We start from the raw sequence: 26,542 nt of genomic DNA on the forward strand, positions 1-26,542 counted from the left end.
AGCATAACTGTCTAGATAGCCTAGTACCTAGATTCAAGAAATAAGACCTTATACGGTATCTCTTTTTTTTGTCCCAGTGTCCATGATGCTAATCCATCTGCCTGCTGAAATAAGGGTTGTTTTACAATCAGGGTACAAAGTTTGTGTCACAGGGGTCCAAAATTCAAATTGATTCAAACTTGTTCTTGTACCAGTTTTTAAGTGAAGGACAAGTTAAAGAACAGATTTCAGGTAATTTTTTGACAGGTGTGTATGGTAGTTTTGTGTAATCTGCTATAAGATGGGAGAAACAAATGAAGTGATTCTCGGAGAGGACATTTTTTTTGACAATTCAGAACCCACTACTTCCATAGTGCTTTTAAATATAAGGCTGTAAGCTTTGTGTTAGTTGTCTCTAATATTTATGTCCCAATATCTTGACCACATTTTAGGATGAAAATAATCATTTTAGATATGTTATTTTATATTGAAAAATTAGCTGTCTCGGAGAGGACATTTTTTTGACACAATTACATACTAATTTGATCAAAATAGTCTGAAAACTTACTGACATTCAACATTAAAACTTAACTATGTTTCCAATGATATGGAACCAAATATTTGTTTTATGGTATAAAGAATGATGTAAGTGCATCCCTTTTGGAGTTACCTGTGGTCAAAAAAAGCACTTTTTCTAAATGACACGAGTAATTTTGCTAAATATGACATATATTGCCATACATTCACCAAAAATAACGTTATCACCAAATTTTTTTTTTTGCATGGTAAATAGAGCTATCACAGGGCTACAATAAACAACCAAGTTTATTTAGTCAAGCCTTTTGATATTAAAGATAATAAGTGTTAAATGTGATTTTTAGCTTGTGTACCCTGATTGTAAAACAACCCATAATGTTATATTGCAAGTTGACCACGTGACCAGCAATAACACGAGCGCATTTCAGTGTGGCATTCAACGTAGCATCTACGTTACAGTCATGGGCGCCGCCAGGGGGGGAAAGGTTAGAACAATTCTAGGGGTCCAGCACTGCCATGGGGCCCTTTAAGGGGCTGATAATATGCTTTTAATGATTTTAATAAGACTTTTGAAATAACAACAATGCAATATTCCATCTGGTAAAATGAGCTAATTGAACAAGGTTGTCTATTTCTTGAGTTCTTCAACATATTGTCATTTAACCCTCCCCCTTTTGCGAAATGGTACGGTCCAGTTCTGGTAGAAGCGCGATGCGTTAAATATGTGTGCTGATCAGTGCAACGCTACTTGCTGCTGTGTCGCGGTGCAGCAGCCAGCCAGCCAGCCATGGAGTGCGTACAGTCTATGATCGCTAAATATGAAGAGTGGCTGTCAAAAACGTAAAGAAAGGCAGCTGAAAGCTGAGAGGGACCGGAGAGGCAGGCAACTGGTCACTCAGTTTTTCCCAAAGAAAGGTAGCTATCGCTCACATGTGTGTTCAAAATATTAGCGAATGGTAAATGAACAGTATGAATGTGGTTGGATTAGCCTATCAAGAGAACACTTTTACAGTTTGTACAGTGACATTTTTTCCATTTTAATAACTGAACTGACTTGTGTGATAAACAAGATGAAATATTACGTTATGCTGGTGCTAATAACTAGTGCTAATAACCAGTTTCATAACTAATGGGGTGCCCTAAATATGCACAGATTCAGCCTCAGGGGGACCTCCGCCCTACCAAACCACTGAACCCCCCTTTGGAGAAGGAGGTAAGCAGCAATACAACCCATAAATGCTTTAGGATTGAAGTTTTTAATGAGCGAGCGCCATATACAGTTTGCTAGATTAAAGTGTTGCTAATAACGGACACCAGTCAAGTGTTTGACATGGTTACATGTGTGGAATGTTCACACGTTTTAAACCATTGGTTTCAAATTGAGGAGCTGGAGAAAGCGCAGCACACATAAAAGAGGGATAGAGGTTACAACATATGAAGAAATACGTACGTAATTGATCAAAATGAAATGCAAAATCTTGAATTTTCATTTGTGATTGTAAATGCACCAGAATTAGTCACTGACCAGCATAGACGTCGCCAGACCCATTTTAGGGTAGCTCCAGCCACCCTATCTTATGGCAAAGCCACCCTATATTTTTTGCCCTTTTTTAAATTATTTATATTTTTATTTTTTTTTCCCAAAAAAAACAAAGGCAGTAAAGCACTGAACATGAGCCATCAACATCTGCCCCTCGGACCTGCTTGATCCATCCTGGTGCCCTGTGTCTGGTCGGAGTTTTATCGCCCCACTCCTGTGAAGGACGGCCCCATGAGGACAGTTGAGGGTTATACCTGTTAAAACTGTTAATATTATAGTCAGGCTGTCTGTTGTTGCCCAAATGAGGATGGGTTCCCTTTTGAGTCTGGTTCCTCTCGAGGTTTCTTCCTCATGTCGTCTGAGGGAGTTTTTCCTTGCCACCGTCGCCACAGGCTTGCTCATTGGGGATAGATTAGGGATAAAATTAGCTCATGTTTTAAGTCATTCAAATTCTGTAAAGCTGCTTTGCGACAATGTTTATTGTTAAAAGCGCTGTACAAATAAACTTGATTTGATTTGATTTGATTTGATCAACAACGCAAGTTAATCCGAACAACAGTTTCTGCTTGCTTATTTATTGTTTAATGCAATATTATTAATATCGTTATGATTCCTCCTCATTGGCTCTGTGTCAAGCGTCACGTCGAGTGGTAGGCTAGTAGGACTTAAAAAACTACGCGGGCATTCTGCAGCAGGCGCGGTGCGGGCTTCCATTGAGTTGGGTTTGCAGAGAGTCAGAATTCTATGCTTTCATTTGCAGACACACACGGTGAGATTGTAATTTGATGTCAGTGGTTTGCATTTGCTTAACTTTACCTAGGCTATATTGAGTCTTCTGTAGAATGTTTACATGATTTGTGAAGCACTTGCCCTCTTCAGTTTGCGCAGGAATGCATGACACCTACCATTGTTTTTTTCACATTTTTGTAGTTTAGCTGGTGAAGTTGCTTCAGCAAGCAATTAAATGATGAAAGCAATTTTAAAATAGAATAGAAATGGTGGGAAGTGTGTCCCCAAGGTGTGATGCTCTTGAAATAATGAATTTATTGACAGCCTTAGTAGGTGCTCTGAAAAATGTTCGGCGCGCGCTGCGCGCGCGCAATACCTTTAATCCTCTGGGTGCTAAGCTACCCCTGTCTCTCAAACCTAGTGACGTCCCTGCTGACCAGTTTTCATCTAGTCCCTGGTAGGTTAATACATAAAATGTAATAAAGTCACAAACTCAAGGTCCATGGGCTATCAAAAGTCAAATAATGACAATAGTGCAATTGTGACGAGGGTGGGCAAAGTTGGGGGGCCCAAAATTCTAATCTTTCATGGGGCCCAAAATTTCTGGCGGCGCCCCTGGTTACAGTTACAGTTGTTTTTTGCTAAAATAGATTAGTTCAAGGTCTAGAATGCCATAGATAGCCTACTTAAGCCTTAGATCTCTGCAGGAAATGTTGGTAATTGATTTCATACCTCCTCCTGAACAACCGATCACAGTTAACTGTCTCCTACTCATGCGTTGTGTGTTTCCTTTCAAATTATTCCGCTATGGTAAAACAAACATCCCAGGACTACACATAGGCGGGACCAAAGAGGGAAAGCACCAATCAATTGCTATTTCCCAAAATACTCTTTGGGGATATGACTCGGAGGCTGTTCGTGAAAATAGGCCTACTTGAGCATTGCGTAAAGCTACAGTATTTGCACGATTTGTGAAAAAGTGGGAAAAAGTGGTGGGGACATTTTTAGGTAATTTCAAAAGTGGTATGGACATGTCCACACCATAAACTATGCCCATGCTTATTTGTACTCTTTATATACTGCTTGGGAACATATATGTAGCTTTTTGGCCCTAAAAAGGTACACACAAGCTAATGAGCCCTACAGGGTCCATTAGTGTAGATTGTACCTTGGGGGACAGAAATGGACTCCTACTGTACAGTTTATTTGTGCCAAAAACCTGGATGTCTTTGGGACAATCTGCTGGTTATGTCATAGCCCGGGCAAGTAAATATTTGTCTGATTCAGAGAATTCCCTCTCCTTTGCATTTCACTCATGTTCAGTTTCAGAACTTAGCAAATGCAAAAATCTACTTTTTGGTACATGATTTTTAAAGAATCCAACCAGCAAGAAAGATTTGCCAAAAAAAGAGTGTAGTACTATAATCTGAATGTCTGTATATGCTCAGAGACACAGGGTAAAGATCCCTGTGCACGAGGCACATTGTGTCAAAACAGTTGGAGTCAAAACCAGAAAAATCACCAGTAACAAAGAACACATTGAAAAAGAGAATCCAGGAAAAGAGTCATTAGACAGGACAGGGTCAAAATATCAAAAATCAGATCAGGTTCAGCGAATAATGGACCAGGTAAAGGCAATATAAGTCAAAGACAGAGAGTCTACCCAGAAATACATGGCCCAAAATGATTATTAATGACTATCTTGGTTTTAGAGAGTGGTACTCTCAGTTCATCACTTATACTATAGTTTCCGATCCTTGATATGGTGACTTAAGGCTTCTTGAGAGTTTTAGGATGGTATATTGGATTGTACCTTAAATGCTAAAGGCTGTTGTGCCAGTGAAAGTTGTGACTAAACTAGTGGGCATGGACATATCATGTTCCTCTGAAGTACTGGGTCGTTTGCAAAGTATCTTTGATGTTTCCATGTAGATACATTTAACAATGTGCGATTCATCTGTATGAGCTCCACCTGTTACAAAGTTAAAGAACGTACTTTTCATACTTCCTTTCTTTGTGGTACTTTGCTGTATTTAGGAAAAGCATCCAGTTCCTACATTTGCTCAGGGTTTATTTCCTCATGCTCTGAAATGTGTTCTATTCAAAAACAAGCTCTTTGTCAGGAGCAAATGCCATTCATGCATTCTTCATAAGTGCATTTTGTTTTAAGTCTTTGACATTTCAAGCTTCACAGAACCATAAACATAAAATGATTTGTAATGTGAAATCTGAATGGTGAGGCAGGTAGAGTTTAAGTTTTTTGCATCATAGAATTTCTCAATTTTTCCGCATGTTCACTTTTGAATGAATCCCATATTATTTTTAAGTGACAGGGCACTGCAACCTTTCCTCTGCCAACCATAAACTATTTGGTAAGTGGAATCAATCTTTGTCATGCACATTGCTCCAAAGTCTGGTGTGTTTGGTCTGTTTTTGTATTTTTCTACAATGTAAACCTGACATCCAAACATTTTCATATTCTAGAATTCCGTCACACAGGATCTTTAGAGGGGCGGCACGGTGGTGTAGTGGTTAGCGCTGTCGCCTCACAGCAAGAAGGTCCGGGTTCGAGCCCTGTGGCTGGCGAGGGCCTTTCTGTGTGGAGTTTGCATGTTCTCCCCGTGTCCGCGTGGGTTTCCTCCGGGTGCTCCGGTTTCTCCCACAGTCCAAAGACATGCAGGTTAGGTTAACTGGTGACTCTAAATTGACCGTAGGTGTGAATGTGAGTGTGAATGGTTGTCTGTGTCTATGTGTCAGCCCTGTGATGACCTGGCGACTTGTCCAGTGGTACCCCGTCTTTCGCCCATAGTCAGCTGGGATAGGCTCCAGTTTGCCTGCGACCCTGTAGAACAGGATAAAGCGGCTAGAGATAATGAGATGAGATGAGATAAAGGGATAAAACTGCTAGAGATGAGATGAGATGAGGATCTTTAGAGGGAGACCAAGCAACAGCCTCTTGAACACTGGCTGATCTCTGTGTTTCTGGAATACGATCTGTTTCATTTCTTCACTATAAGATATGTTTATTTGATTTGTTCTTATAGTCACTTATCTCAAGTTCATCTTTCAGTTTGTATTGCATAATTTTTAAGGAACAGGTATCTGTGGAATGCTATCAAATGTGATGGCTGATATTGTTTGACAATTTTCATAGCAATTTTAATCCCATATGTCAATGTAACAGTTCAATACATGTGGGTGGAGCACAGAGGACGGCAGGACAGAGATCAGGTGTAAACAGGGCTTTATTGCCACACTTTTCAGTCTAACAATATATATTTCGAACGCACAGAGACACACACATCAGCGTCTCATCCAGGGATCAGCCCCTCTGCTCTCGCTCTCCCTCCTTACATAGGGCGCGGTCACTGGGAAGACACACACAAACGCAGGTTAATTGTCGTCAGGTGTAGTGATTCTGCCACTTACCTTCCCTGATTCCGCCCTCCTGTCACAGACCGGCGCTTGACCACGCCCCCACTGCCACATACCCCCACCGCCTGACTCAGGCCGGGCGGCTGTCCGGCCTGCAGCCGACTCCCCCCCCCCCCCCCCCCCCCCGATGGGAGAGGAAGTCCGCCACGACCATCTGCGCCCCCGGCCTGTGGACCACCTTGAAATTGAAGGGTTGGAGTGCCAGATACCAACGGGTGATCCGGCGTTGGCATCTTTCATGCGGTGGAGCCACTGGAGGGGCGCGTGGTCCGAACAGAGGGTGAAAGGGCACCCCAGCAGGTAGTAACGGAGGGTGAGGACCGCCCACTTGATCGCCAGACACTCTTTCTCGATCGTGTTGTAGCACCCCTCACGCACTGACAGCTTCCTGCTAATGTACAGGACAGGGCGGTCCTCCCCCTCCACCTCCTGGGACAAAACCGCCCCCAGCCCTCTGTCCGATGCATTGGTCTGCAACACAAAGGGGAGAGAAAAGTCAGGGGAGTGTAAAAGTGGCCCCCCACACAGTGCAGCCTTCACTTCAGAAAAAGCCTGCTGGCATTGCTCCGTCCACTGGACCGGATCTGGTGCCCCCTTTTTAGTGAGGTCAGTCAGCGGGCTGGTGACGTCCGAATAATTAGGTATAAACCTACGGTAATAGCCAGCCAGCCCCAGGAACTGTCTCACCCCCTTTTTGGTCTTGGGCCTCGGGCAGACCGCAATCGCTGCCGTCTTATTAATTTGGGGACGCACCTGCCCGTTGCCCAAGTGGAAGCCCAGATACCGTACTTCCACCCGCCCAATTGCACACCTTTGGGTTGGCTGTGAGCCCCGCTCGTCTCAGCGACCTAAGGACGGCCCTCAGATGTTCAAGGTGCCTCTGCCAGTCATTACTATAGATGATAATATCATCCAGATAGGCGGCCGCATAAGTGGGGTGAGGGCAGAGGACTCTGTCCATCAGCCGCTGAAACATAGCAGGCGCCCCAAACAGCCCAAACGGAAGGGTGACGAATTGGTGTAAACCAAACGGTGTGGAAAAGGTTGTTTTCTCTCGGGATAGTGGAGTCAAGGGGATCTGCCAATATCCCTTCGTCAAATCCAGCGTCGAATAAAAGCGAGCAGTGCCGAGTCGATCGAGCAACTCATCAATACGAGGCATCGGGTACGCATCGAACTTAGACACCGCGTTGACTTTTCTGTAGTCCACACAGAACCGGACCGACCCATCGGCCTTGGGTACCAAGACCACCGGGCTGCTCCAGTCACTGTGGGACTCCTCGACGATGCCCATTTCGAGCATGGTCTCAAGTTCTTCCCGAACCACCTTTTTTTTGTGTTCGGGTAACCTGTAAGGGTGGCTATGCACTACTACCCCCGGGGGTGTCTCTATGTGGTGCTCTATGAGGTCGGTGCGACCGGGCAGGGGCGAGAACACATCCGAAAACTTGGTCTGCAACTGGGCGACCTCCGTGAGTTGGGTTGGGGAGAGGTGGTCTCCACAGGGGACCGGAGAGGTGCGTGATGCCAATGCCCTCTTTTGAACCTCCGGTCCCAGCTCCGCCTTCTCCGGAACCACCGACACCAACGCCACGGGGACCTCCTCGTTCCAGAGTTTAAGCAGGTTGAGGTGGTAAATTTGTAGTGCCCCACCCCTGTCCGTTCGCCTCACCTCATAGTCGACGTCCCCGACTCGCCGTGTGACCTCAAAGGGCCCTTGCCACTTGGCGATCAATTTGGAGCTCGAAGTGGGCAACAGTACGAGTACTTTATCTCCCTGGGTGAACTCCCTAAGGCGCGTACCCTTGTTGTACAGGCGGGCTTGCCGTTCCTGGGCCTGCCGCAAATTCTCCTGAGTTAGGTGGGTGAGCGTGTGGAGTTTTGCGCGCAGGTCCATAACGTATTGAATTTCGTTCTTGCTTTGTGAAGGTCCCTCCTCCCAAATTTCCCGCAGCACGTCTAGGATGCCGCGCGGCTTACGCCCATATAATAATTAGAATGGGGAGAACCCCGTGGAGGCTTGGGGAACCTCTCGCACTGAGAACAACAAGGGATCGAGCCACTTATCCCAATTACGTGCGTCCTCACTTACGAATTTTTTAATGATATTTTTGAGGGTGCGATTGAACCATTCCACTAAACCATCCGTTTGTGGGTGATACACACTGGTGCGGATCGGCTTAATCCCCAATAACCCATACAGTTCGCGCAGTGTCCATGACATGAATGTAGTGTCTCGATCAGTCAGAATCTCTTTCGGGATTCCGACTCGGGAGATAACGCAGAAGAGTGCCTCTGCAATACTGCGTGCTGAGATATTGCGCAGAGGCACTGCTTCCGGGTATCACATTGCGTAGTCCACCAGAACTAATATAAAGCGGTACCCTTGTGCTGACTGATCTAATGGCCCGACGAGATCCATCCCAATTCTCTCAAACGGGGTCTCGATCAATGGAAGAGGGCGTGAAGGCGCTTTTGGAATGGCCGCTGGATTTACTAACTGGTATTCGCGGCATGCCGTACACCACCTACGAACATCGCCGCAAATCCCCGGCCAATAGAATCGGGCCATTATTCGGGCTAGTGTCTTATCCTGCCCTAAGTGTCCAGCCATGGGATTAAAGTGAGCTGCCTGGAATACCAATTCCTGGCGGCTCTTCGGAATCAAAAGCTGCGTGACTTGCTCTTTAGTTTGAGTGTCCTGCATCACTCGGTATAACCTATCCTTCATAATTGCGAAGTAGGGGAAGGATGGGGTGGCATTCGGCTGGAGCGTTTGACTGTCGATTACTCTCACTTGGTCAAACGCATGTCACAGAGTCTCGTCTCGTGATTGTTCTAATGGGAAATCTGCAAGGGATTCCCCAATAGAGAGAGGAGGAGCCGGCGGCTCCTCACTCTGATGCGGAGATGACGTAGACGGCTCTGTGACAGCTGCTCCCGCCAAAGCGACACCGGGACCTCCCCCTGTCAAATGGCAGGACCCACTCTTTACTAAGCGTGTCATTAACCCCCGAAATCCCAGCCAATCAGTCCCCAAAATTAAAGAGTGGGTAAGGCGAGGATTAACCACCGCCTTCACTATAAATTTTTCCCCTCTGAAAATAATGTGGACCGACACCAAAGGGTAGCTGTGAACATCCCCGTGCACACACAACACCTTCACCCCCTGTGCTCCCCCCAATGCCTCGTTTTGAACCAGGCTTTGACGAATTGAGGTCTGATTACAACCCGAATCCACCAACGCCTGATATGTAGCCCCTTGGATACTCACCGGTATGCGATACGCTCCGGCCCGATCGAGGGCGGCCTCTGGCGCGTCGGGGATCCGAACCACCACGCCCACTTCCATTGCCGTGCACTGTTGTTGAAGATGGCCCGGCTCCCCGCAGCGCCAGCAAACCGGCCCGGGCTTTCCCTCTGCACTGGTGTTCTGGGGCTCACTCACCTGAGGGGGGGGAGAGACACACACAGGAGGGAGAAACGGGAGGGCACCGTGGGTGCGGTGGGCCGGCTGGGGTGGTGCCGGCCCCCGTCTCCGAGGTGGGGGAATGGGGCGAGGACGGGACACAGAAGGAGGGGGAGAGAGAGAGGAGAGGAGAGAAGAGTAGACGCTGTCTGCTGTCCTGCCGCTGGAACAGCCGCCAAATGATCCTCTGCCAGCTCGACTGCCTGATCCAGCGACGCCAGGTGGTGGCACTGGACCCACTCCGTGGTTCCTGCGGGTAAGCAAGCGATGAACTGTTCCAGCACCACCTGGTTGATGATCCCCTCGGCGTCGCGGTCGTCGGCCCTCAGCCACCGCCAGCAGGCGTCCCGGAGCTGCTGGCCGAACATGAATGGCCGGCCGACTTCCTCCAAGCGCAGAGCGCGGAAGCGCTGGCGCTGTTGCTCTGGAGTGCACCCCACGCGCTGGAGGACGGCCCGGCGGAGGTCCGCGTAGGCCAGCCGGCGGTCGGCGGGGAGCTGTAGCGCGGCCAGCTGTGCCTCTCCCGTTAGGAGGGGGAGGAGGCGCGCTGCTCCATCGGCCACCCCGAGGCTTCTGCGACCTGTTCGAATAGCGTGATGAACGCCTCGGGGTCGTCCTGTGGGCCCATCTTGGTGACGGTGAGGGGAGACGGGCCCGCGGCCGGAGCGCTGGTGGACCCCGCCGATGCGAGGAGGTGCCGGAACACCTCGCGGTCTTCCTGCTGGGCCAGCACCAGGGCTTCGAAGCGCCGCTCTTGTTCCTTCCGGAGGGTGACGAGCGCCTGGTGCTGGCTTTGCTGGGCCGTGGCGAGGGTGTGGACCAGGTCGGCGAACGGGGAGGACTCCATGGGGCTGATCGGTTGGTGCTCCACTCTGGATCCCGGGTTTTGGCACCACTGTAACAGTTCAATATGTGTGGGTGGAGCACAGAGGACGGCAGGACAGAGATCAGGTGTAAACAGGGCTTTATTGCCACACTTTTCAGTCTAACAATATATATTTCGAATGCACAGAGACACACACATCAGCGTCTCATCCAGGGATCAGCCCCTCTGCTCTCGCTCTCCCTCCTTACATAGGGCGCGGTCACTGGGAAGACACACACAAACGCAGGTTAATTGCCGTCAGGTGTAGTGATTCTGCCACTTACCTTCCCTGACTCCGCCCTCCTGTCACAGACCGGCGCTTGACCACGCCCCCGCTGCCACAGTCAACAATGACAAGTCCACTCAGGCCTCCATTCTGAACCAAACTTTGCCAGAGATATTTACATTCATCCACACATACATGAACATATTTTCCTGGAAGACAATTTAATGATAGGATTCATTGTGCAGCTTTGACATTTGCATACTTTCACCTGATTTGGAAGTAAGGTTTGACAAGTACAAGAGGGTCTAAGACTGAATTGATATTGATACTATATGTGTAAAGCTTATAGCATTTTGTGAAGCATCCAGGGGGAAAAAAAAGCTCATTCACATCCATCCATTATCTGTAGCCGCTTATCTTGTTCTACAGGGTCGCAGGCAGGTTGCAGCCTATCCCAGCTGACTATGGGTGAGAAGCAGGGTACACCCTGGACAAGTCGCCAGGTCATGACAGGGCTGGCACACAAACAACCATTCACACCTACGGTCAATTTAGAGCCACCAGTTAGCCTAAACTGCATGTCTTTGGACTGTGGGGGAAACTAGAGCACCCAGAGGAAACCCATGCAGACACGGGAAGAACATGCAAACTCCACACAGAAAGGCCCTCGTCAGCCGCTGGGCTCAAACCCAGGACCTTCTTGCTGTGAGGCAACAGTGCTAACCACTACACCACCATGCCGTCCAGCTCATTAACATATTTGTCTTTATTTTTCTGGGTACTGCATTGAATACCATACAATCTGAAATGGGGCGTGGAGTTAAGGGGTGTTTGGAAGTGTCTATAAAAAGACTTATACAGTATACATTTCATTTTATTGAATCCACAGGCTGTCAATAAAAGGAAAAAATCGAAAACTTTTTATTAGGTACAGTTTATTTGTGCCAAAAACCTGGATATCTTTGGGACAATCTGCTGGTTATGTCATAGCCCAGGCAAGTAAATATTTGTCTGATTCAGAGAATTCCCTCTCCTTTGCATTTCACTCATGTTCTGTTTCAGAACTTAGCAAATGCAAAAATCTACTTTTTGGTACATGATTTTTAAAGAATCCAACCAGCAATAAAGATTTGCCAAAAAAGAGTGTAGTACTATAATCTGAATGTCTGTATATGCTCAGAGACACAGGGTAAAGATCCCTGTGCACGAGGCACATTGTGTCAAAACAGTTGGAGTCAAAACCAGAAAAATCACCAGTAACAAAGAACACATCGAAAAAGAGAATCCAGGAAAAGGGTCATTAGACAGGACAGGGTCAAAATATCAAAAATCAGATCAGGTTCAGTGAATAATGGACCAGGCAAAGGCAATATAAGTCAAAGACAGAGAGTCTACCCAGAAATACATGGCCCAAAATGATTATTAATGACTATCTTGGTTTTAGAGAGTGGTACTCTCAGTTCATCACTTATACTATAGTTTCCAGTCCTTGATATGGTGACTTAAGGCTTTTTGAGAGTTTTAGGATGGTATATTGGATTGTACCTTAAATCCTAAAGGCTGTTGTGCCAGGGAAAGTTGTGACTAAACTAGTGGGCATGGACATATCATGTTCCTCTGAAGTACTGGGTCGTTTGCAAAGTATCTTTGATGTTTCCATGTAGATACATTTAACAATGTGCGATTCATCTGTATGAGCTCCACCTGTTACAAAGTTAAAGAACGTACTTTTCATACTTCCTTTCTTTGTGGTACTTTGCTGTATTTAGGAAAAGCATCCAGTTCCTACATTTGCTCAGGGTTTATTTCCTCATGCTCTGAAATGTCTTCTATTCAAAAACAAGCTCTTTGTCAGGAGCAAATGCCATTCATGCATTCTTCATAAGTGCATTTTGTTTTAAGTCTTTGACATTTCAAGCTTCACAGAACCATAAACATAACATGATTTGTAATGTGAAATCTGAATGGTGAGGCAGGTAGAGTTTAAGTTTTGCATCATAGAATTTCTCAATTTTTCCCCATGTTCACTTTTGAATGAATCCCATATTATTTTTAAGTGACAGGACACTGCAACCTTTCCTCTGCCAACCATAAACTATTCGGTAAGTGGAATCAATCTTTGCCATGCACATTGCTCCAAAGTCTGGTGTGTTTGGTCTGTTTTTGTATTTTTCTACAACGTAAACCTGACATCCAAACATTTTTATATTCCAGAATTTCGTCACACAGGATCTTTAGAGGGGCGGCACGGTGGTGTAGTGGTTAGCGCTGTCGCCTCACAGCAAGAAGGTCCGGGTTCGAGCCCAGCGGCTGGCTTGGGCCTTTCTGTGCAGAGTTTGCATGTTCTCCCCGTGTCCGCGTGGGTTTCCTCCGGGTGCTCCGGTTTCCCCCAAAGACATGCAGGTTAGGTTAACTGGTGACTCTAAATTGACCGTAGATGTGAATGTGAATGGTTGTCTGTGTCTATGTGTCAGCCCTGTGATGACCTGGCGACTTGTCCGCCTTTCGCCCGTAGTCAGCTGGGATAGGCTCCAGTTTGCCTGCGACCCTGTAGAACAGGATTAGATTAGATTAGATTAGATTAGATTAGATTAGATTAGATTAGATTAGATTAGATTAGATAAAACTTTATTGATCCCTTTGGGATAAAGCTGCTAGAGATAATGAGATGAGATGAGGATCTTTAGAGGGAGACCAAGCAACAGCCTCTTGAACACTGGCTGATCTCTGTGTTTCTGGAATACGATCTGTTTCATTTCTTCACTATAAGATATGTTTATTTGATTTGTTCTTATAGTCACTTATCTTAAGTTCATCTTTCGGTTTGTACTGCTTAATTTCTAAGGAACAGGTATCTGTGGAATGCTATCACATGTGATGGCTGATATTGTTTGACAGTTTTCATAGCAATTTTAATCCCGTATGTCAACAATGACAAGTCCACTCAGGCCTCCATTCTGGAACCAAACTTTGCCAGAGATGTTTACATTCATCCACACATACATGAATATATTTTCCGGGAAGACAATTTAATACTATGATAGGATTCATTGTGCAGCTTTGACATTTGCATACTTTCACCTGATTTGGAAGTAAGGTTTGACAAGTACAAGAGTGTCTAAGACTGAATTGATATTGATACTATATGTGTAAAACTTATAGCATTTTGTGAAGCATCCAGGGGGGGAAAAAAGCTCATTCACATCCATCCATTATCTGTAGCCGCTTATCTTGTTCTACAGGGTCGCAGGCAGGTTGCAGCCTATCCCAGCTGACTATGGGTGAGAAGCAGGGTACACCCTGGACAAGTCGCTAGGTCATCACAGGGCTGGCACACAAACAACCATTCACACCTACGGTCAATTTAGAGCCACCAGTTAGCCTAACCTGCATGTCTTTGGACTGTGGGGAAAACTGGAGCACCCGGAGAAAACCCATGCAGACACGGGAAGAACATGCAAACTCCACACAGAAAGGCCCTCGTCAGCTGCTGGGCTCAAACCCAGGACCTTGCTGTGAGGCGACAGTGCTAACCACTACACCACCGTGCCGTCCAGCTCATTAACATATTTGTCTTTATTTTTCTGGGTACTGCATTGAATACCATACAATCTGAAATGGGGCGTGGAGTTAAGGGGTGTTTGGAAGTGTCTATAAAAAGACTTATACAGTATACATTTCATTTTATTGAATCCACAGGCTGTCAATAAAAGGAAAAAATCTAAAACTTTTTATTAGGTAAAACTTTGAATTTCTTATTCATACTTGAGGCTGTTTAAATGTAAATACATTTTTCTTTATACTTGCAGTATATTTTTGGCTACCGGTTTCACTTTTAATTGAGTCAAACTTTCACACAGTACTTTTGCACAGGAATCCTGTATTGATCACTCACACCCCACATATAGCAAAAGTCATCTGAGGAAAGCTTGACGCATGTCAGACGTCACACACCTCAGTCATAATTTGTCTGACTCCATGCCATCTGAGAAGCAGTGCGAAAACATTTGGGCACAAACCACCATTTACCATCAAGATTGTCACAACAGCAACATTTACATACCTTGTCTGATTAAGAAGAAGCCTTTATTTGTCGCATGCACACTCAAGCACAGTGAAATTCATCCTCTGCATTTAACCCATCTGAAGCAGTGAACACACGCATGCACACACACAAGTGAGCAATGAGCGCACACACATATCCAGAGCAGTGGACTGCTATACTATAGCACCCAGGGAGCAGTTAGGATTAGGTGCCTTGCTCAAGGGCACTTCAGCCCAAGGCTACCCCATGTTAACCTAACTGCATGTCTTTGGACTGTGGAGGAAACCAGAGCACCTGGAGGAAACCCACGCAGACATGGGGAGAACATGTAAACTCCACACAGAAAGGCCCCTGTCGGCCACTGGGCTCAAACCCAGAACCTTCTTGCTGTGAGGCGACAGTGCTAACCACTACACCACCGTACTGATTATTTATACTTGATATTTGTAAATGTTCCCAATGTCTAGTGCAGCAGGGCAGTGAAGGTGTGGGACAGGGTGTGTCTTTCACCACATCACCTCATTCTTGCTGTTTCTCTTGCACCTCCTGTTGGGAACGTAGTCACAACTGTTTTTGAGGAATACAAATATATATTTTATGTCAGTATCAACTTCTAAACACTAGGTGGGAGAGTTGCACAAGTAAAAATACAAAGCCTCTGTAGTGATCTGGCATAAAGTAGACGATAGCTTTGAAATATTAAAGTTTCAAAACATTAAAAATCAAACAAATGTAATTAATAGCAAATTATTTTTTTAAAAACATTTGGTAAAGATATGGTGAATAACTATCTTGAATAAATTATTATTAGTATGACAACTAAATATCTAGCTGGTCTACACAGATGAATAAAGTATTTTGATGTGCCTTGATCTTTATTAAAATACACACAATCCCAAATTCACATGTATTTTTCAGTCATTATCCTTCTGAATAACTTTAATGTTCTTCAAAGGTAAAAAAAACATTAAGCTGTCATTTATGTTAATCAGTGTTGTCATTTTTCTCTACACACTTCTTTATATGATTTTCATTTCCTGTGCTTTCCGAGCACTTTCTCAACCACAATCAATGCGTAAAACCAAAAATGCTCTCAACTGGTAAATTTATGTCTGGGTCCAGTTGTCGTCATGTCAGTTATCAGTTCTCAGTAAAACTAAACAGCTGTGGCAGACCTTTGACTGACATAAAATACGCTGCTCTTTACCACAGCCACCAGCATCATCATCATGTAGAATGTGTGCCAGGGTGCACTGAAGCTGTTCTGATGGTTCATGGTGGCCCAATATCTTACTAGGGCATTTTATGTTGATTTATTGTCACATCTATAAGCTGATGCCCCCTTTCAGAAGAGATTAAAGACTTTTGTGCTGTGTCTCTGGGGTGGGTGGATCCAGATTTGGCAATCAGTGCCTCCAATCAGTGCTTCCACTCCTCCAAGGCTAGTTTCACGGCCAGTAGTTCTCGGTCGCCGATGTCGTAGTTTTGTTCAGCTGAGGATAGCCAGAGGGAGAAGAAGGCACATGGGTGGACCTTATTGTCATTGGCCCTCTTGGATAGGATGGCTCCGACCCCTGACTCGGAGGCATCGACCTCGACGATAAACTTCTTGGTAGAATCGGGTATGGTGAGAATGGGTGCTGTGGTAAACCTGTGCTTGAGACTGGAAAAGGCTTTCTCTGCTTCCTCCCCCCACTTGAACTTGGTCTTGGTCGAGGTCAGGGCTGAGAGAGGTCCAGCCACCGTGCTGAAGTTGTGGATGAAATGCCTGTAAATGTTGGCGAACCCCAGGAAGCGCTGGAGCTCTTGTCTCGAAGATGGGGTGGGCCAGTCAGCGACTGCCTCCAGCTTGAGGGGGTCCATCTGGATCTTGGCTGGTGAAATGATGAACCCCAGGAATGAGACAGAGCCTTGGTGGAACTCGATCTTCTCTGCCTTAACGAGCAGTTTATTCTCCAGCAGGCATTGAAGAACCTGACGGACGTGACCCCGATGTTCCTCCAGGGAACAAGAGAAAATCAAGATATCATCCAAGTAAACAAAGACAAAGGTGTTAAGAAAGTCCTTCAAGACATTATTAACCAACGCCTGGAATACCGCAAGTGTGTTAGTCAGGCCGAAAGGGACTACGAGGTACTCATAGTGGCCTGCGGTGGTGTTGAAGGCTGTCTTCCACTGGTCCCCTTCCCTGATCCTAACTAGGTGATAGGCATTGTGTAAGTCCAGTTTAGTGAACACCTTAGCTCCCTGGAGTAGTTCGAAGGCTGTAGTCATGAGCGGTAGTGGGTAGCAGTTCTTGACTGTGATGGTGTTGAGACCTCGATAGTTAATGCAGGGGTGGAGCGACTTGTCTTTCTTCTCCACAAAGAAGAATCCCACTCCTGCTGGGGGGAGGAAGGGCGGATGATCCCAGCTGCCAGAGACTCAGTGATGTATTTCTCCATGGCTTGTCTCTCGGTGGGGGAAAGAGAGTAGAGACGTCCCTTGGGTGGCGCCGTCCCTGGCAGGAGGTCAATACCACAGTCATAGGGCCTATGAGGGGGAAGGGACACTGCTTGGGTCTTATTGAAGACAGGCTTGAGGTCCAGATATTCCGGAGGCACATGAGAAAGGTCGGGAAACTCGCTGGCTGAGGGCTGAGGTGGTTTGGCGGGAGGCAGAGCGGAGTTCAGGCAGGAAGCCAGGCAGGAAGGACTCCAGCCTAAGATGGTGTGGTCAGTCCAGTTTAAGTGGGGGTTGTGCTGCATCAACCAGGGTAATCCAAGAATAACGGGAATGTGAGGGTTGTTCATGACGTGAAGTTGTATAGTTTCGGAGTGATTGCCTGAAATCCTTAGGGTGAGTGGGGTGGTGAGGTGAGAGATGGTGGTCAAGCCAATGCCATTGAGTGTCAGGACGGTGGGAGGGACCTTGAGGGCGAGTAACAGGATTCCGAGATCCTTGGCGGTGGGGGAGCAGATCAGGTTCCTGTCTGCCCCTGAGTCCACGAGCACCTGAAGATGGTGATGCTGATTGTTGAGAGTGATGATGACGGGGAGCAACAGTTGGTCGGCAGGGGACTGGTTCTGAGCATTGCCTACCAGGGTCCCTTGATTCACTGGTGGGCTCGTCCTTTTAGTGGGCAGGCTCAGCAGATGTGTCCCTGCTGACCGTGGTAGAAACAAGCCCCCATGCTCCATCGGCGCAGTCATTCCTCCACTGACACCCATACCTGATCTACCTGCATGGGTTCAATGGACGAGGCGGGTGGTGGAGAGGGGTTGAAGTTGCGGCAGCAGCCCCTCCCTCTCCTCCTTTGTTGGACCCACGCGTTAATATGATTGGCAAGGTCCATCAGGCTGGAGGAGTCCGACGGCAGTTCCCACGAGATGAATTCATCCTTGATGGCATCGGATAAGCCATGTAGGAACGCATCAACCAGGGCACTCTCGTTCCAACCACATGACACTGCCAACGTACGGAACTCGATAGCATGATCCGAGGTAGATCGGGACCCCTGCCGCAGCTCCATGAGCTCTCTTGCCACCTCCCAGCCGGACAGAGAGTGGTCAAATGTTTGCCTCATTTCCTCAGAGAATTCCTTGAAGCTGGAACAACAGGGCGTGTCGGTATCCCAGACCGCCGTCCCCCATTCCCTGGCCTTGCCGGTGAGGAGCATGATGGTATAGGCTACCCAGGAGCGTTCTGTGGGGAAAGCCAGAGGTTGAAGCTCCAAGACCAGTGAACACTGTGACAAAAAAGATCTGCAGGTACCTGGTCCTCCGCTGTAGGGCTGAGGCAAAGGAAGTCTTGGTTCGTGGAGAGCGGCGGTGGCGGGAGGTGAAGAAAGAGACGGCTGGGCAGGGGTAGGCATGGCTTGGGAGTGCTGGAGTTGTGTGGCTAGGAGGTTGAGTGAGTCGGACAGGGTGGCCAGGTTCTGAGTGATCTGCCTGAGTTCCTGTTGGTGGGTCCCAAGGAGGGCTCCTTGCTGCTGCATAGCTGTTCTCAGATGGTTAAGTTCTGCTGGATCCATGTTGGCCAGAACGTACTGTTATGGGTGGCGAGATGTGGTGAGTTAGGATCCAATAGCAGAACACAAACCAGAAAATCCAATGAATAAAAAATGATTTAATTAAAGTCCAAAAAGAGTCAATGAACAAAAATAGCAAAAATAATCCAGACAACAATGAGGTAGACAAAGACAAAGTGCTAATATGAAAAAACATGAAACATATTTCTGACAAAAACTGGAGAAAAAAAAACGTAGTGCAAAAAATATTAAAAAACTGACAAAACGTGAGTGCAAAGAACTGTGGCTAAGACTAGGCAAAACAGAGAGCAAAAATCCAGGAAGCAAAAAATGGCACAGAGACGACATGAGAAACAGATAAGATGTTCTGGCAAAGTCCCCTTCTGAGAACGGCCTATTTATACACAGCAGAGCAGACCAGGAAGTGAATGCCAGCAAGATGGAAGTCCCGTCCCAGATCCGGATTGTGCTGAACTGGGAGATAGTAAATCTCCAGAGTGGAAGTCCGGGGCGGCTCATGACATGTCTAGCCAGTTACATACAGTGTAATGACTGTTTAATAATCTGATAATCTCAGTTGGGTGACACAGTGGTGTAGTGGTTAGCACTGTTGCCTCACAGCAAGAAGGTCCTGGGTTCGAACCCAGCAGCTGACGAGGGCCTTTCTGTGTGAAGTTTGTATGTTCTCCCCGTGTCTGCGTGGGTTTCCTCGGGTGCTCCGGTTTCCCCCACAATCCAAAGACATGCAGGTTAGGCTAATTGGTGGCTCTAAATTGACCGTAAATGTGAATGCGAATGGTTGTTTGTCCCTGTGTCAGCCCTGCGATGACCTGGCAACTTGTCCAGGGTGTACCCCGCCTCTCGTCCATAGTCAGCTGGGGTAGGTTCTAGCTTACCCATGACCCTGTACAGGATAAGCGGTTACAGATAATGGATGGATAATCTCAGTCAAAAACATTCATTCATTCATTCATTCATTCACTGCTTTGTTAGGATTGAAGTGGATCTGCTGAGGTGATCTCGGGAATACTTAGTGCAAGGTACACTTAGGACAGCAGTCCATCGCAAACAAACAAGCAAGCAAATAAGCACAAATTACTTCATGTACTGACCTATAAGGAAATACCAAAATTGAAATAAAATAGGTTTTACTGACTGATAACAATGCAAATGGTACATTTCTATCTGACATCCATATACAGTAATAATCATTTATGTAGAAGAATAATTGACAAGATTAGTTTCACTTCCAAGCTGAGTCTACAGTTTGAGTCTCTCTCTCTCTCTCTCTCTGCTCAGAGAAACAGGAAGTTTATATTCTCTTGACAGGAATCAGAAGAGACCGTTTAGTTTAGTTTGGTTTGGACCTACGCTTTCTCTCAGTTCCCTACTTGCTCTGCTCTCTGCCACACTGCTGAGTGCTGATGGAGCTTTTTGAAGAGGCGCTGCAGTATCTTATATCCTCCGGTATACCGGGTAGGTTCAGGGTTTCAAAACCCACACATCATATATTGTACACCATTTATTTCATGTTGTCATTGCATTCAGGTTTCCTGAGCTTAGAACTCTTTAGTATTTGAATAATGGTGCCTGCAATCTGCAATCCTGAGATGGCTTGATTATTCTGAAAGATATTATTATTATTATTATTATTATTATTATTATTATTATTATTATTATTATAGGTTTTTTTGTCATTATTGGCAGATATGGTAGGCTATTCTGTTTTTTTTAACATTTGACAGTGAAAAATTAGTTTGTAATTAACATTTAAAACTGAGATGAGAACTGATGCCTGTTATAAACAGTTATACATTTTATTTCTTTTTTATGGATTTGTCACTGCTTCTGTTTTTTTCTATTATTGTTATTATTTCTATGGTTATGTTTCTGCTGTATGAGTTTATTAGTAAAAGAGTAAGGCTGTTCAGTGTTTTTCATGTTGAATCTCTTTTGCTTGCATTGTAAAATCAAACATGCAATCAATAAATCATTTTAAGTTAAAAAAAAAATCTCACCGATTTCCATCTTGTTCCGACTGTCACTGATAGTGGAGGAAAATGAACCTGTGGATTCAGAATTCGCTCATGAAGTGTTTGAGGATGAGAATGACTGGATTCCTCACATCAGTGAGGAGGTAGCAGTATTTCCAGACACACCGGTGAGTCGATCATCTATCACAGTGCTTCTCAAAGTGGTGTCTGTGATTTACTTTTATTTTGTTACAGTGATAGGAATCACAACCCAGGTTTAACCAAGTATTTACTGTATATTCTATTATTAAGTTCTTTAGCCTGTTTAACTGGTCACATCAGAATAAGTTGAACCCAATCTTCAGTATCTCAAAGTAAGTAGCCTACAAATTAGGCTTAATATGTTCTGTCATGGGGCGGCACGGTGGTGTAGTGGTTAGCACTGTCGCCTCACAGCAAGAAGGTCCGGGTTCGAGCCCCGTGGCCGGCGAGGGCCTTTCTGTGCGGAGTTTGCATGTTGTCCGCGTGGGTTTCCTCTGGGTGCTCCGGTTTCCCCCACAGTCCAAAGACATGCAGGTTAGGTTAACTGGTGACTCTAAATTGACCGTAGGTGTGAATGTGAGTGTGAATGGTTGTCTGTGTCTATGTGTCAGCCCTGTGATGACCTGGCGACTTGTCCAGGGTGTACCCCGCCTTTTGCCCGTAGTCAGCTGGGATAGGCTCCAGCTTGCCTGCGACCCTGTAGAACAGGATAAAGCGGCTACAGATAATGAGATGAGATGTTCTGTCACTGGAAATGTCAGGAATAATATACTTTATGGCTCCAAAAATGACCCAATATACACTATATGGCCACAAGTTTGTGGACACCTGACCATCATACTCATATTTGGCTCTTCCCCAAATTGCTGTCACCAAATTGGAAGCACATGATTACATAAAATGTCTTTGTATCCTGTCGCATTAAGATTTCCCTTGACTGGAACTAAGGGGCCCAAACCTGTTCCAGCATGACAATGCCCTTGTGCACAAAGCAAGGTCAATGAAGATATGGTTTTCCAAGTCTGGAGTGAAAGAACTCTGACCTCAACCCCAGTGAGATCTTTGGGATGAATTGGATCACTGACTACACCCCAGGCAGATCAAAACATCTTGACATAGGGAGGCATCTCTAGGAGTGTATAGCAACTCACTCTTGCTAGGATTTAATTTCAGCTGATGAGCTGCCATCAATGACAAAATGGCCAGATGTACTGAAATCTGTGCAGAAACACAAATGTTTGAGGGAGGAAAGAAGAGAATGTGTTGAGTGTCATTAGTATAGCAGTGGTATGAAAACTCATGTGAGGATTTGACCTTGCTTAGAGAGTGTTTATAGTTAATGAACAACAACAAAAAAATGCAGCTGTGCTACAAGTAAGAAGGACACTAAACTTTATTTGAGGAACCAAGTAATCATTAGCTTGAAGTATTTCTGGCCAAGTAGTTCTTGAGATTTGGATATCTATACAACTACACTGGGTGGCACGGTGGTGTAGTGGTTAGCGCTGTCGCCTCACAGCAAGAAGGTCCGGGTTCGAGCCCCGTGGCCGGCGAGGGCCTTTCTGTGCAGAGTTTGCATGTTGTCTGCGTGGGTTTCCTCCGGGTGCTCCGGTTTCCCCCACAGTCCAAAGACATGCAGGTTAGGTTAACTGGTGACTCTAAATTGACCATAAATGGGAGTGTGAATGGTTGTCTGTGTCTATGTGTCAGCCCTGTGATGACCTGGCGACTTGTCCAGGGTGTACCCCGCCTTTCGCCTGTAGTCAGCTGGGATAGGCTCCAGCTTGCCTGCGACCCTGTAGAAGGATAAAGAGGCTTGAGATAATGAGATGAGATGCGACTACACTGCCTAGCTAAAAAAAAAAGGTGCTTTTTGGATTTAAATAAGCAGATGCTTAAGAGCCTTTGACTGGATAATTACTGCAGTGATTAATAAATTTCAGCCGGCAACAATTCTTTTAACCCAAACTGATGCAGTGAGTAGCATCTCATTTTTTTTAACAATCATGTCAGAAGATGTATCCCCTGCTCATGGAAAAGATGTTACTGTGTTTCAGAAGGGTCAAATTAACGTCCTACATCAAGCAAGAAAACAACTAAGGAGAAGGAATTCATTAAGAAGCTGAACTGACTGAAATTGAGTTAATGACTGTCCAGTGCATTATTAAAACCTGGAAGTATGGTGGCGAACTATCAAATTCATGGAAGAAATGTGGTTGAAAATTTTTTTGACCGACCATGATCAGAGATCACTTAAACACTTGGTGAAATCGAGTCGTAAAAAATTGACAGCAGAACTCACAGCTATGTTTCATAGTGAAATTAAAAGCATTTCCACATGTACAATGTGACGAGAACTCACAGGATTGGGACTAAACAGCTGTGTGGCCATAAGAAAACCATTTGTTAATGAGCCGATTCAGAATAAAAGGCTTCAATTTGCTAGGGAGCACAAATACTGGACTCTGGAGCAATGGAAAAGGTCATGTGATCTGATGAGTCCAGATTTACCCTAGTCCTGAGTGATGGGTGTGTCAGGGTAAGAAGGGAAGTGCATGAAGTGATGTGTCCAACATGCATAGTGGCCACTGTATAAGCCTCTGGATGCAGTGTTATGAACTGGGGCTACTTCAGTTGGTCAGGTCAAGGCTCAGCAACATTATGTGGTAGGCATGTAACAATTCACGATTTGATTCGATTCATGATACTGCATTCATGATTCGATTTTCCAACAATATTTTTGGAAAAATAAATTAACCTTTTTGGACACAAGGAAAAATGCTATGAAACTTCACGTGTACAATTGTACACATTATGTCCGAAGGGGTTATTTAATTAATTAAGTAAATTGTATTAGCAAAAAATCTGCAACATTTATTTTCCTATTCTTCCAACATAAGTTTTGGAATTTAAATATGACTTTTGTTAAAATAAAAATTGAATGAAAGGGTTTTTTTTTCTTAATTACCAACAATAATTATTTACCCACATTTATAAAGGTTGGCGTAGAATATAATAGCCAATTAAATAAAACATTCCTTTTAATTAAAAATGAAAAATGTTAATAACAAGTAGGCCTTTTCTTAATAAACATTTATGAACATTTGTGAAGGGTGTATCAGCTTAAACACCACCTTAAACAGCTACCTCCTTTACTTCTTTAGCTTTCGGTCATCGATAAAAAGATAGCTCTGATTTCTTATTAAATCTATTCGCTGCAGCACGAGAACTTCTGCTGAGGGTAAAGTCGTGTGCATTCCCGCTATTGTATGTTAATGCTGTCTAAACATTACTAAAATTACAGCTAGAAAAAATTAAGAGATTAGCTTGATAATAATAATTGCAATTCATTTTTTTATTTCCGTGATTCGAATCATCATGAAGTTGCATGATATATCGTTAGATGCCGATTATGTGGCAATCAAATAAAGTCAGTTGACGACCTGAATGTACTGAATGATCAGGTTATCCCATCAAAGGATATTTTCTTCCCTGATGGCATAGGAATAAAATTAGGGCTCAAATTGTGAAAAAGTGGTCCAGGAAGTATGAGGAATCATTTTCACATGTGAATTGGCCACCACAAGGTCCTGACCTTAACCCCATTGAAAGTCTTTGGGATGCGCTGGAGAAGAATTTATGGAGTCGTTCAACTCTCTTGTTGTCAATACAAGAACTTGGTAAAAAAATAAAATAAAATAAGGCAACTATGGATGGAAATAAATGTTTTGACTAGTGTTGTAGTCAAGACCACCTAAACCGAGACCAAGTCATGACCAAGACCAAAGTGTATTGAGACCAAGGCAGGGTGAGACCAAGTCAAGACCAGGACCAGACCACTGTGTGTGAAGGGGGGCGGGGAGGAGTGACAGCTGTTAACAGGAAGAAAATTTTCAAATTAGCAATGAGTCATGTTATTGGTAGCATTTGAAGCAAGAAATTTAAATTTGATTCTGAGACGAGACTGAGACCTTCAAAAAGTGGTCTTGAGATCAGTCTCAAGTACTACAACATTAGGTGTGAAGTTGTATAAGGTTGATGAAACAATGAACGCATGCAGTAATCAAAGCTAAAGGTGGTCCAAGTAAATATTACTGTGTCTGAGGTTTTTTGGTTTTGGCCAGGCAGTGTATCATTACTTCTCAGTTGTGTACAGTATGAGTATTAATATTAATAGTTCTCAGTATGACTGTGATTGGTTCTCTGTTGAACTGGCAGAAACAAGTCTTTAGAGTGAAGAATTTCTGAAGTGAGTTATTTGATTGTTTGATGTTCATGATGAGCTGTTGTTCTAGACGTATAAAAGCCCAGAGGACATGCTGAATAAAAGACTGCAGCTACTCAGAGAGATTTTAATCAGTGAAGAGATCTACCTGAATGAGTTGGAAACCCTGCTCATGGTAACACACACACACACCAACACATACAAAGGAATATACTTGTGGAATTTGCTATTTCTTTCATTCATTCTTTCTTTTTAGTAACCACTTTATCCTGGTCAGGGTCATGGTGGATCTGGAAACTATCCCAGGAACACTGGGTCCAAGGCAGGAATATACCCTGGATGGGATGCACCATGCATCCTGGGGCAATTTAGCATAGCACATGGACCTACTGGCATGTTTTTTGGAAGTGGGAAGAAACCAGAGAACCCACAGGAAACCCATGCTGACATAGGCTGTATAGTGCTTTGAACAATAGATACGATCACAAATCAGCTTTACAGTAAATATAGAAGTAGATCTGAATTTCTGATTTAAGGCATGTACCATCTCATCTCATCTCATTATCTCTAGCCGCTTTATCCTTCTACAGGGTCACAGGCAAGCTGGAGCCTATCCCAGCTGACTATGGGCGAAAGGCAGGGTACACCCTGGACAAGTCGCCAGGTCATCGCAGGGCTAGGCATGTACCAATGTTATCATATTATTCTATGAAGATAATAAATAAGTGGGGTGGCAGAATTGCTGCCTCACAGCTCCATGGTCCCCTGCTCAATCTTAAACTTGGGTGTGCTGAGGTTCTGTGCTTTGTTCTTCCTTCCTAAAGGTGGACTGGCTAAGATAAATTGTCCATAGGTGTAAATGAGTGTGTGAATGTGTATGCATGGTTCCCTGCAACAGACTGGCACCCCATCCAGGGTGTATTCCTGCCTCATCCGTAGGATAGACTCCCAGGATTGATTTTGTATCTCCTATGGCCCTGACCAGGATTAAAATGGAATGAGTAATAAGCAAATATAAAACAGTCACCTCCAAAAGTATTGGAATGGTAAGACATTTTCTTTATTTTGTTATGCACTGAAAACATTTGGCTTTGAGATTAAAATATGAATATGACATGATGGAGCAGAATTTCAGCTTTCATTTCCTGAGATGTGTAAAGCAACTTAGAACATGGACCTTTTTTTTGAACATCCCCATTTTTCAAGGGATCAAAAATATTGGAACATGTGACTGACGCATGTTTCTTTTTGTCCAGGTATGCCCTGCTAGATTGGTTGTTTAAACAATGAATGCAGCTTTGAATGTCTACTCATGCTTTGAGCACTGGGTTTTGTCTGTGTTGATTCTGCATTTGTTGTTAAAAAAAAGGATAAACCAACATGAAGACCAGAAACCTGTCTATGCGAGAAAAGTAAGCCATTTTGAAGCTGAGAAAAGATGTAAAATTGATCAGAGCCATTGCACAAG

General features: G+C 44.8%; 1 protein-coding gene across 2 annotated transcripts in view; it reads left to right on the forward strand.

Moving 5' to 3' along the window:
- Positions 1-20,189: 20,189 nt before the first annotated feature.
- Positions 20,190-26,542, forward strand: part of si:dkey-33c9.6 (active breakpoint cluster region-related protein) — a 30,372-nt gene continuing 24,019 nt past the window's right edge. Inside the window, exons 1-3 of one of the 2 annotated variants that reach the window (XM_060921858.1) lie at positions 20,190-20,310; positions 20,886-20,995; positions 25,145-25,249. In XM_060921858.1, coding sequence (XP_060777841.1) covers positions 20,259-20,310; positions 20,886-20,995; positions 25,145-25,249 — 267 coding nt within the window. In that variant the 5' untranslated portion in view covers positions 20,190-20,258. The remainder of the gene's footprint in view (positions 20,311-20,885; positions 20,996-25,144; positions 25,250-26,542) is intronic. The other variant, XM_060921946.1, reaches the window with a different exon arrangement.

This window comes from Neoarius graeffei, chromosome 1 (assembly GCF_027579695.1).
Source record: "Neoarius graeffei isolate fNeoGra1 chromosome 1, fNeoGra1.pri, whole genome shotgun sequence".
Taxonomy (NCBI): domain Eukaryota; kingdom Metazoa; phylum Chordata; class Actinopteri; order Siluriformes; family Ariidae; genus Neoarius; species Neoarius graeffei.